At 38.5% G+C, this 13,312-nt stretch overlaps 1 protein-coding gene across 2 annotated transcripts in view; it reads right to left on the minus strand.

Annotated features, from left to right (window-relative positions):
* ZBTB46 (zinc finger and BTB domain containing 46) overlaps positions 1-13,312 on the minus strand; it is a 97,094-nt gene that overhangs the window by 9,722 nt on the left and 74,060 nt on the right. For both annotated transcript variants that reach the window (XM_044985399.1, XM_044985397.1), the window contains one exon: positions 5,931-6,106. In XM_044985399.1, the coding sequence (XP_044841334.1) occupies positions 5,931-6,106 (176 nt within the window). The remainder of the gene's footprint in view (positions 1-5,930; positions 6,107-13,312) is intronic.

The following is a 13,312-nucleotide window of genomic DNA, read 5'->3' on the forward strand; positions in this document are numbered from 1 at the left end:
AAGGGATCTTAAAAGCCATTTAAAATAATCTATGCTGCATCCACGTATGCCAGTCTGTGTTACTGAAAAGATTTTCAGGAATTAAAACATCAACACCGTCTCAGGAGAGGGCAAAATAGGTAGATGAGGTGAGGTCCTTGGGGCCAAGACAGCAAGAGTCAGAAGTGACACAATATGCACCAAAAATGAACCATCACTTCAAACAGAAAACTGACCAGCAGCCCAAACTTTTAAATGATTCTTCTTCTTTCCCCTCCCCCCTCCTTTTCTACATGAGATAGTCCAACTGGAATACTCAAAGTGACCCACCCTAATGGATTTTGCCATCAAAACGTACTATTTCCATTTCCCCAGTTAACTCAAAAGATGTACTTTCTAAAACAAATGCTGTTTGTCTTCAGTATTTGAAAATGACCACTTTCCTGATAGACAGACCCTATTCTTATTGTATTTGATAAATGATATTGGAGGGAGGGGTAGCTCAGTGGTTTGAGCATTGGCCTGCTAAACCCAGCATTGAGAGTTCAATCCTTGAGGGGGCCACTTAGGAACCTGTGGCAAAAATCAGTACTTGGTCCTGCTAGTGAAGGCAGGGGGCTGGACTTGGTGACTTTTCAAGGTCCCTTCCAATTCTATGAGATAGTTATATCTCCATATATTATAATAAGGATATTCACCAATATTTCCAAGGGGAATAACTGCCCTGGCTGCAACTACACCAAATCCTAGTGTGAAAAAGAAATTTTTTCCCCCACAGAACTAAAAAGATCCAGGGAACCAGCTGGTATGACAAGGTGTCTACAATGGCAAAACTAACAACAGACCTTGAAACCTTTGTGTCTGCAGGGGACAGAGCCGACTGCTTGGATGTACCTACTGAACACCAGAAGACTAACGCCCAAAGGAAATTAAAATAAAGGGACATCTCAGGGAGCAGTTGGTCCCAAGGCCAGATGGCTGGGCACTCATCCGAATGGCCACATACTCATGGAAGGAAGTAAAAAATGGCAGGGTTTTAGATACCATAGCAACTGATAACATAAGCCCCTTGATCATTCTGGTTTAAGTGGTATGGGCTAACTGCCACCCTGTATATAAACACCATCATTTGGCAAGCTAAGACAGGACACTGGCATCTGCTGTAGACAGACAACTGCCTACCAGGTGACTACACACAACTCTTCCCAGAAAAAGGAACTGAACATTGTTTCAGAATGCACGTGTGAACCAAATAAGCTGCATTCACAATGTAATATCTACACTAAAAACGTCAGTTTATATTTTTAAAAAGCTCTAGCTTCTACCAGGAGTTGGGTGCTCAGCAACAAGGGAAGCTGTTATTTTTTCATTCACAAAGCCACTAGATTTAAGTAATTTCTGGTGACTATGGACACTGCAACTAGCAGGGGTCAGAAAATTTTAGCAAACACAGGGACAACTCAAAGGGAAAAACAACAAAACAAAAACCCCAACAGCAAACAGCAGCAGATCAATACTTTTTGCTGAAGCCGTTTAAAAATATTTGATTATAGAACTTCACATTTTCCTTCCAAGGTGGACATCCATTTTTGGATACACAATGTGCATTGCAATCTCAAGGAAAGCGAGTGATGATGTAATGTTAACTGATACCACATTATCCACTGGTTACTTTTGCTATTACAGCTAAGCCCTCCAAAGTAAATGATCATTTAAAAATAAAATAAATGAACCTTATTTAGGAGTATGTATTTCTCAGTACACATCTGTAAATCAAATAGAAGAAAGGAAATCCCAGAGAGTTATTTGCCATCTGAGGTCATTTGTGTGTTTTTCAGAAGCACAAGCTGCTGATTTAACTAGATAGAAATCACACTGGTAAAACTAACTTTTTATAGACAGTGTTTTAAAGAGACAATATCTGATTTAAAACCATATTTTTAAAAATGAATGTCCTTACCTATGTTAACATTGCACACATTACTAAAACTAGAATCTGTGCCGTTCACATAGTTTGTATTTCTCTCAACCTGGACAATGAAAATATATCTGTTATTTCTGTTGCTAGTTAATTTCACTTTCAGCTTCTTATGCTCTAAGACAACGGAAAAGTAGCTGAGAAGCAAGGAACGCAGGGAAAATCTTATTTGTTTAAAAACTTGCTCTGGATTTTAAAAAGATACAGCATAGAAACATTTCTACAGACCTGGGTTATGTAAAAACTTTTTTTTTTCCCCTAAATTTTTAAAACAAAAAATTGGGCTAAACATAAGCTAACCCAGGCCCTTTAAACCTTGCACATTGATTGAGGAACTGAAAGAAGCAAAGGCTTTGGTGGTTTAAACACATTTCCTTTTCTCTACTTCAACTTTTTACTCTGAGATGTATGTCTGGAAGCTATTTTTATAACAGGTGCAGTCTGCATTTGATGCACATCAACATTCATCTCCACAGTTCTACCTGCAAACTGGCACTAAGAAGCACAAACGTCTGACATACCAGGAAAATAAAGTTACAAGACAAATAAGCACAAGGCACAAGATCCCATGGGTTTCCCTAGCCATATTCAATTCACACAACCCACAACACCTCCCTGTAAGTGAAGATCAAGATACTGATTGAACTAGTAGCCTGTCCAAAGGGATGCTGTGCTAACTGGAAAAAAAATCTGATGAACATAAAACTGTCCATTTTCTTGAGTCTTATACATGATCCTCCCCTGTAGGGCTCCCACTTTTGTGAAAATATTCAATCAGTGGGTTCTTCTATGGAGATTTTTCTCAGTATACCTGATGGGTCCATATTGTAACATTCAAAAAGCAAAGTGCACCTACCTATTGCCTCTTCATAGAAGGAACAATGGTCTGAACCCAGAACCAATCATGATTTTTAATTTATTTTAATTGTGATTTTCACTGTCCAGTTCGGGGCACCACACCTCAGGGAAGATGAGGGTAAACTGGAGAGACTTCAGAGGAGAGCAACAAAAATAATAAAAGGTTTAGAAAACCTGACCTATGATGAAAGGTTAGAAAAACTGGACATGTTTAGTCGTGAGACAAGACGATTGAGGGGGAACCTGATAATCTTCAAGTACGTTAAGGGTTGTTCTAAAGAGGACAGTGATCAACTGTTCTCCATGTCCACTGAAGGTATGACAAGAAGTAAACCGTTTAATCTGTAGTAAAGGAGATTTAGGTTAGATATTAGGCTAAACTTCCTAACTATAAATGTAGTTAAATTATGGAATAGGCTTCGAAGGGAGGTTGTGGAATCCCCTTCATTGGAGGTTTTTAAGAACAGGTTGGACAGACACCTGGCAGGGATGGTCTAAGTTTACTTGGTCCTGCCTCAGGCTGGACTTGATCTCTCGAGGTCCCTTGCAGCCCAACATTTCTATGATTGTTAACCCAACCTTTAACTGATTTATAACTAAACTGATAAATTCTTTGGAATAACTTTGATAACGTAAGTAGTAATGTATTTTTATTCCAATGTGACACTTTTTCAGGACTTTATTCCTTGCCCTACAAATCTGCACACTCAGTTGGCACTTTCAAAACAACAAGCCATAACTGGATTCCGAGGGACAGGCTCAACTGCACATGAAGAAAAGTTATAGATCTCACAGAGATGTCTGATACACCTTCCCATGTATATACTAAAATCATTTTAACTCCATTTCAGTACACCAGGGTAGTGACCTGAATGGGTCTTCCTTATAGCAAAAATGGCGATCTAAGATGGATTTGTACAAAACTACCTCAATTTCACTTCTGAAAGACAATGTAGTTTGCTTCCTGTGCAAGAGAAAATAAAAATATGCTACATTTAACTTGTTTAAAACTATCCATTACAACAGGAAAAAAACCTTGCAGGATATTTCAGGATATTCAGATGTGTTATATTTAATTTAAACAATCATTTTAAATCACCTTTTCAAAACTTGGTGACGGGAGAGAGGACTCCTTTGTGGATATCTGTTGTTTGAATTATAACCAGTAAAACATAAATCAGTCTAAATTTATCTTTAATCTTTTGTGATACCTTAATTTACACGTACTTCACATGGAATCTACATCATCCAAAAGGAAAAGCTGTCTCCAGCTCCTAGCTGTCAAAACCCATTAAGGTAAGGGTCTTTCTTAGCCTGGAAGACTTTAGTCAGGCTTATAGCCCACAATCAAGAACTGTTGTTTCTGAAGACAAGACATTCCATTGAATCCTCTAGTAGTTCTATCTATTTGCAAATTAAAAATTAAAAAGGTGATAAAAGGTAAAAACAAACAAGTTATTGAACAGGCTCTAATAATTTTTTTCAGTGATTTATCTCCCCAGCACTCTTTTTCCCTTTCTCTCCCACAGTGTTACAAACCAGTTGATGTATGAGAAAGTATTACTATGAAGCCGCTATCATCCCTAAAATTAAAGCTGAAACTGGTGTTTGTGCTACAGACCTCATTTAAGGGGGAGAGAGACAGTGCTGGTCTTGGCTGTTGAAACAATTGTGCTAGAAGTTGACATAAAATTTGTTCTTTTTAAACTAAAACTGTTTCAAGGGTTTGTTGTTGTTGGAGAAAAATGTGAGTTAGTTTTAGATTCCTTTGTGTCAAATTCTAGCCCAAACATTCTGCTTAAAAATAAAATAAAAAATAAACTTGGCAAGTGTTAGATTCTAGCACTTCTAGTTTGTGGGTACTGAATTTATTATAATAAATAGAAATTGCCAGGATATTAAGGTTTTGAAAAAGTAGTTAGTGAGTATGAACAACAGTATTTGCTACAATGATATCTAATTTCACTATCACCAGATAGGACTTCATGTCATCTGTACTATCCCACAATATCACCCCACACCATCAAGGTGAAGGCCTGTCAAGTGCAAGTCTATAGAAATGATGCTAACAAATGCATGGAAGGGAAAATACTACCACCTAAGAAGGAAATTTGACAAAAAACGCACACACAATGTCGTGTGTTTATAACAACACTGCAGTTGAGACAAGCCAGCAAGTTACAACAGCACACATTGACCTTCTAACATGGGGATCGGCAACCTTTGGCACGCGGCTCGCCAGGGCCGGGCCAGTTTGTTTACCTGCTGCGTCCGCAGGTTCGGCCGATCGCAGCTCCCACTGGCTGTGGTTCGCTGCTCCAGGCCAATGGGGGCTGCGGGAAGCGGCGCAGGCCAAGGGATGTGCTGGCCACGGCTTCCCGCAGCCCCCATTGGCCTGGAGCAGTGAACCGCTGCTAGAGGGAGCTGCAATTGGCCGAACCTATGGACGTGGCAGGTAAACAAACCGGCCTGGCCCACCAGGGTGCTTCCCCCGTGAGTCGCGTGCCAATGGTTGCTGATCCCTGTTCTAGCAGCTCTCTGAACAGCAAGCAATCTTTAATGAAATTATGTATTAAATGATAATTAAGCGCAACAGGATAGCGGTAGTCGGGGAACAGAATTTCCTTGCTTTTACTGGGTGGTGTATTACTTCAAAAAAATTTGTTCCTAATTATTCAGCCTTTAGGCCAACGATCCTAAAGATAACATTGCCTCTTGTGGCTTGAAGCACCAAAGCCTAATAGGTCCTCCACAGCAGTCTATGTTGCATTAAAAAGTAGTTTAGTGCACTAGGAAGTGAGGTTTGAGATTCCAGCTCAGTCCCTCACCTTGGGGCCAGGAGCACTAAACAGGCCACTTCAAATTGTTCTTCAGCAACTCCTCTGGCTGAGTTGGAGGACCCGTTGTTGAATAACTCCAAAGGAACAATAAGCAAGACACTGGGACTTTTAAAGGCGAAGAAAACCGGAGAGAGATCTTCTGCATTCCATAAAAGACTCAAAAGAGCACCAGGGGAAAAACAGAACACAAATTTAAGTCAGGTGAAATTCCTTTTCTCCTTAATCACAACAAACCATCTTTCTGTTTTCCAACTACTTTAAATGCTCCTACTTACCAAGGTGTGCCGTTTCATGTGCTCCCTGCGTGTGAATTTTTTCCCACAGATTTCACAAGGATAGGGTCTTTCTCCTGTATGGGATCGCATGTGTCTCTTCAGGATACATTGATGCATAGCTGAGAAACTGCAGTATGGGCACTTGAATTTTTTTCTGATGACTGTGAATTCATTTACTGAAAAAGAGCAACCCAAGAAAGCAGGTTACAACTTAAAACATTTCAAATAATCCATTTTCTTGCTTAATTTTCATTAATGTTTTTGCTGTCAGACCACATTCCCACTGTTTTATCCTCTGCATGAGGAAAACATTTAACAAGTTCAATTATGTTACACTGTCTTTCTAATGTCTGCCTTATTAAGCGGCAGATTTTAACTAGGGTACTTATACTGTGTCAACACAGCTGGGAACTTCAAGCATCTTCCCCAGAGAAACTTGTTGATAAGACAGTACACCAGGCTGTCAAATATTTAGCAACAGCAAAAGAATGACCCAATTTCCTTAATGTCTGTTAAAGTACAAAACAAAAGGGGATTATAATCTGGTATAATGCTAAATTATTTTCAGGAATTAGTTGGCCAACAGAGAGCTATGTGAAATTCAAGCATAGTTCTAGTTAGTGACAATGCCCTGATGTACTGAAACAGCTACATGCAGAATCAGGTCAGAAATAATTAGCTGTGAAGAGAGGATCACAAATGTGACCTGTTGATAGCAGTATGTAGAATTTCTCTTTAAACTCCTAAGTAAAACAAATGAGTGAAATGCAGTTTATAATAAACCAGGTACCATGGCAGTATTTCCATTAATGTTCAAAGATTGAGGGGCATCTTGAACAAACACAGAGTTCACCATGCAAGCATTTAACAGTAACCATCTTTAAAGTGGTATTACTATAGCTGCAAGTATAGAGAATAACAGAAAGCAGATACAAAATGTTGAATTAAAGCACAGTTCTTGAAAGTGTTCACAGTCCAAATTGTATAATCTTTGCTAGATTAATTTTCTTATCACATTCTCCTGAATGATTTGGAAGAGAATAAATTTTTATAAGTTATTCCTGTGCTGTCAATATTTCTCCTTTTGCCATCCTTTTAGAAGTGAAGTGCACTCAAACTGGACTCTAGGGATACATACAGTATTGACAGCCTAAGGGTCTAATTTGCCAGCAGAATGCACATAGAAGCTGTGTTGATGTTTCGCCCTCCAAATAAAAATGAAAGTGGAACGTGCAAAACAAAGCAGGGGAAAACAGAAGATCTGATATTCCTTAATGGAACCCACCCATTATACATTTGGAGGTCTTCGTTCTTGTGTATGTAGTGTTTGATATCTTCCCATTAGTAATTCTCTTAGTTGCCATTACTATATGTTAAATATTACCCACTTCAATGTCATCTTTGCCCCAGTGAGCATCTTTTACTGCTAGTAAGGACCTGGATTCTTCATCTTAAGGATACTGGTTTGCATTCAATAAAAGGAATTTCTAGTTGACATCTTAAACCTTGGTGGGCTTAAATATGCTATTGTTCTAGGCAGATGGCAAACCAGCATTGGGTTTTCAAATGAAGCACTGCATGTAGGAGAGTGAAGGAAACAAAGGAAGTCTAGTGTCTATTATGGTCTTATGTCATTGAAGGTACCGAGTTAAATTATGAGCTGCTAACTCAAATATTACATCCTGCAAAGATCCCACTAGCTAAGTGAACGTTGAGAGCTCTCAGCATCTTACAGACTCACGCCCTTCAAGTGCAATTGTACTCTGAACAATGAACTATTTTAAAACGCCTTTTTTTTTTTTAAACTCATCGGCTTACTCTGGTGACCAGTTGTTTTTAAAGATTTACTTTTATTTGCATTGCAGAGCAAACGCAACGAGAGGGGAGGAACTAGGTTTGATTCCTCATGCAAACACAGTGAAGACAATCCCGTGAAACCCCATTGATTAGTATGGGGTTGCACAAGTGTAACTGAAGGCTTACTTTGAAGATAGTGGAGTTGCACAGGAACACATGGGAACAATTTTGGCAGAATTTTTATTACTGGAACTGATACACAAGAATGATAGAATCTAACTTGACTGTCTCATTGTTAAATTTATAGGGCTAGTAATTGGAGAACCAACCAGTCTTCTTAGTGGTAAAGTGTGAAATTCAAAGTAAAAATTAATTAAACAAACATGGAACCACAGTGGGTTGTGTTTTTTCCCCCGCAATAGAGAGACTTTTTAGACTAGAACCATACTCACATGCAGATGGTTACTTGTAGTCAATGTAACTTATTTCTAAGCATATAGATGGAAAATCCTTCACTTTTTTTGGTCCACATTTAACTATTTAAGTACTGTGCCCTTGATGACAGAGGAAGAATCATATATCCAGCAGAACAGCAGTTGTTGTGCTATTCAACATAAAGAGATATGTCTTGATGTTCCATTAATTTCAATGGAATAATTGAAGAGTAATGCAATTTTCTCCTCTTTCTCTTTTTAAAAAGCATACACAATAAGATTATAACTGGGCCATTTGTTGTATCCTTGTAACTAAATCTGATATGTTATGGTTTCCTATACATTTAAATGTTACTCATTGGTTACATTCTTATCTCTAGGCGTGAAGGTTGTGGATTCAAATAAAACCCAAAGATGGAGGCACCTCCCAGTGTTGCAATACACTATAGGATTAGAGAAGGAAGTAGTAGAAACATTATCCCTTAGGGGATCATTCAACAACCCTTTCTAACTTTTGCTGACCGCTCAGGTAGAAGTTAGAACGCACAGCACTTTAAATAAAAGAGTAGGAAATGAACATATTCCATCAGATGCCAAAAGCTAAGCAAGGTCACATTTGTTCAATATGTGAACAGGAGACTAAGCAAAATACTGAGTTTTGTAAATTTTGGTGATTCAAAATATTGAAATTTTTTTGAAATTAAATGAAAAAATTGGCATTTTTTTTTTGACAAAAAGGGATTTGGATGAAAAATGTTGTCCCACTCTAGTACTAACTGATGGAGAAACAATCTTCTCTGGGCCAGTACTGAAAAAAAAATGCCCCAGAATTGTGCTAGGGGAGCTGGGCTGCCACATGCCATTTTCCTGATAATGCACAAAAGTGGTCCTAACAAGAACTGGTTGGAACATTTTTGACTAAATGTATTTTCATTATCAGAGACCTATCAGTTTTCTAAGATTTCTAAGGTCCAGGGCTTTCTGGTAATTTCTGATGAGAGAGAGATGCCCAAACTGAAAATCTGATCTTTTCGATAATAAAAACGGACATTTCAACACAATTCCATTTTGTGGACACAATTGTCATCCTCTGGCTGGCTCTAGTCCCGACCACTTAGAGAGACGATCCAAAGTATAGTTTCCTGCTCCAGCAAATGGGGCAGTTATTTTTAAATCTACCTCAACCTCCTCAAATCAGCACTTTGAACTTAATAGTCTTCATATCTTGTCCCAAACTGTTGCTCTGTTGTGTTCTATAGCTTGTGTTCCACTCTGAAGTTATTTAAAGCAGCTCTGGAAAACTATCATGAAAATTTACTAGTCCAAGCACAAAACCTATTCACCTACCTGTACCATGGTGACTATAATAATAATGAAAAAACAAAGACTATTTTATTCACTTGTCAGAAAAGATTATCCGCTCCAGTCAAGCAGAATTTCCTAAGGTTAGTTTAAAGGGATTACACACATGTATGCAAACTGCTTTGGGAACCTATGGGATGAAAGGTGCAAAATAAATGAAAGATATAACACCTGAGTTCCCAGCACCATTCATTCTCAATAGAGCATGTTCTAATACCCATTGCTCTGCGCCAGCTATTGTTGATAAAACAATAGCAACAGCTTGCTTGCACAGTCACTGTGCTACCAGTATTTAACTTCTTACTTGTAAAGCACTGTTGAAATAAACTAGAGAATGAAAAGATATTCTTGTCTATTTTATTTTTCCAACTTGCCTGGGAGAACTTAAAGTAGATGAAAAATATTTTGCCTTTGCATCGTATCTAACACATTTCCCAGTCTATTTCTTTTATGAGCAATCTTTAGCAAGTTTGAATATTGTGAAGGACAAAGATATTTATGATAATCTGTTACCAATTTGAACAGAGGATAACATCTCTCAGCTGCTTGACCACTAACAAGAGGTTATACAAACAAAACATCTGCACGCCACAGGATCACCATAACCCAAATACTACAGAATCTAGACAAGGTAAGCAAGCTATAAGCAGATCAGGTAAGATCAGTCAAGGTCATCTAAGCCTCCCACAGCTCCAAGGCTATTTTCAGTACTGTCTAACAATTTAAACATAACATACATAACTTAATAAAATCCTTATGTAGTTCTCAGCTATCCATCTCTGTTGGATTCCTTCAGAGGTGGTTATTTACAGGAATCAAAATAGTCACAGGTGCAGTAAACAAGGCTCCTGCAAGGCCAACTCTGTGAACAGGAGATGTTCCTTCTCATGTACAGTTAACCAAATCAGTTAAAAAAAAAATGCTGCCCTAGTATGGCATACTAATTCAAAACAAATTGGGTCCTTTCAATGAAAATGCCTCAAATTAACAGCAAATTTGTGATATTTTGGATTAGCTTTCATTATCACCTAAAAAAATATCATTAATAGTAATCTACTGGTGAAATACACTATAAATAAATGCAGGACTTGATCCTCTCACCAATGGGGTGTAGGAAATTTTCCCCTGTGGGTGTGTGAAGGAGTGATGAAGCTATCCATTTCTGTAGAATTTAAGATGTTCTTAAGAAAAATCGAGTGTAATCCTTGAAGTTGCAAAGAGAATCTTCCAAATGAGAACTGATGCAGTACTGCCTTCCTGAGGACTTGTCTATATTATCCGCTGGATCGACGGGCAGCGATCGATCCAGCGGGGGTCGATTTATCGTGTCCAGTATAGCTAAGCATTCTCCTGTCGACTCCGGTACTCCACTGGAGCGAGAGGAGCAGGTGGAGTCGATGGGGGAGCGTCAGCAGTCAACTCACCGCAGTGAAGACACCGCGGTGAGTAGATCTAAGTACGTTGACTTCAGCTATGTTATTCATGTTGCTGAAGTTGCACAACTAAGATTGATCCCCAGCTAGTGTAGACCAGACCTGAGTCTGCAAAGACAGACAGTTCTAAGCGCCTTTGCTGCTGCTGCTGCTGGCATTCCCAATTTAAGTGGAGTCAAGGTGACAAGACTATGGTTAGTTTCACTGTTGCTATTCAGAATCCTGACAACAATAATGAAACTGTATATCAGTTTCACACTGTCAAGAAACCTCTTACCAGCAACAGAAATAGGTACTGGAGCTATTCAGAAGAGGTAACAAAGAACAGAAATTGAAAGACTGGAGTAAGTCACAACAACAGTACGTGGCTGTTTAGAACAGCAACTGAAGAAAAAATTGCTGGTGTTTCAACTACAGAAACTCACATAGGCAGAATGTAGTTAACAGAGTTACAATTAGCCAGGATGCCACCTATACTTAGTGCCATAGGAGTAGTCACAGAAATTAGGTGCCCCCAATGCCATTCTGCAATACGGTTTCAATTCTGATTTGTAGATTACAAAGGCAAGAAAAGAAGGGATTACTGTGATCCTTTTGGCTGACCTCCTGTATAATTCAAACCATAGGGCTTCCTTGAATTAATTCCCATTTGAGCTACAGCAGATCTTTTAGAAAAACATCCAGTCTTGATTTTGAAGTTTCCATTGACGGATAATTCATTACAACTCATAGTAAGTTGTTCCTTTGGTTAATTACTCTCACTGTTAAAGATTTATGCCTTATTTACAGTTTGAATTTGACTAGCTTCAACATTCAGCCATTGGATTTTGTTATACTTTTTTCTGCTAGACTGAAGAGCCCTCTATAATCCAATTTTTGTTCCCCATGTAGCTACACCTCTACCTCGATATAACGCTGTCCTTGGGAGCCAAAATAATCTTACTGCATTATAGGTGAAACCGTGTTATATTGAACTTGCTTTGATTCACCGTAGCGCACAGCCCCTCCCCCCGGAGCTCTGCTTTACTGCATTATATCCAAATTTGTGTTATACCGGGTGGCGTTATATCAAGGTAGCAGTGTACTTATAAACTGTGATTAAGTCACCCCTTAATCTTTGCTTTTGTTAAACTAAACAGATTGAGCTCCTACAGTCTCTCACTCTAAGGCATATTTTCCAATCCTTTAATCATTCTTGTGGCTCTGTCCTGAAACTTTTACAATTGATCATCATCCTTCTTGAACTGTGGACACCAGAACTGGACACAGTATTCCAGTAGTGGTCTCATGCATCCCAGATACAGAGGTAATATAACCTCTACTCCTACTTCAGATTTCCCTGTTCATACATCCAAGACTCTCAGTCTTTTTGGGCACAGCCTCACACTGGGAACTCAAGCCCAGCTGATTATCCACCAGGACCAACAACACTTTTTCAGAGTCATCACTTCCCATGATAGAGTCCCCCCTCCTGTAAGTGTGGTACATTCCTTGTTCCTAGATATATGACTTGACATTTGGTCATATTAAAACTGCTCTGTTTCAGTGACTTTTCCCATTTTACTATTCCCCCAATCTTTGTACCATCTGCAAACCTTATCAGTGACGATTTTATCTTTCCTTCCAGATCCTTGATAAAAAACTAAATGTTAAACGCAGTAGGGCTAAGAACCGATCCTTGCATGTCTCCACTAGAAACACACCAGCTCAATAATTCCCCTTTTACAATTACATTTTGAGACCTGTCAGTTAGCCAGTTTTTAATCCATTTTATGTGTGCCATATTAAAAAAACAACAACAACTAGATGCAAAATTATCAAAATGTTATGTTGTACCAAGTCAAATATCTTACCAAAATCTAGGTATATTCCACCAACACTATTATGATCTTTATCAACCAAACTTGTAACTTCTTTTAAAATAAAGATATCAAATTTGACGGGATTTGTTTTCTGTTAAACCAAAGTTGACTGACATTAATTATATTACTCTTCTTTAACTCTTTATTAATCAAGTCCCATAACAGCTATTCCATTAGTTTCCTGGGATAGACATCAAGCTGACAGGCCTATAGCTACCCACATCATCCTGCTTACCCTTGAAAATATTGGCATCACATACGTTTTCTTCCAGTGTTCCAAAAAGTATTTTAAAAAATCAATGTGAATGGTTCAGAAAACTCAGAGGTAAGAATGCCACTTACTGTACACATTACTTCCTACAACACTAAGATGCGCCCTGGAGGTCTTCCCACAACTTATTGTCCAGACAACATATGGTTTAAGCTTGTGAAGCTAAATAAATTACAGTGAAACGTTGCATGTGTTACTGCAGACATAAAAGTCCCCAATTTGA

The sequence above is a fragment of the Mauremys mutica genome, chromosome 13 (genome assembly GCF_020497125.1).
Source record: "Mauremys mutica isolate MM-2020 ecotype Southern chromosome 13, ASM2049712v1, whole genome shotgun sequence".
Taxonomy (NCBI): domain Eukaryota; kingdom Metazoa; phylum Chordata; order Testudines; family Geoemydidae; genus Mauremys; species Mauremys mutica.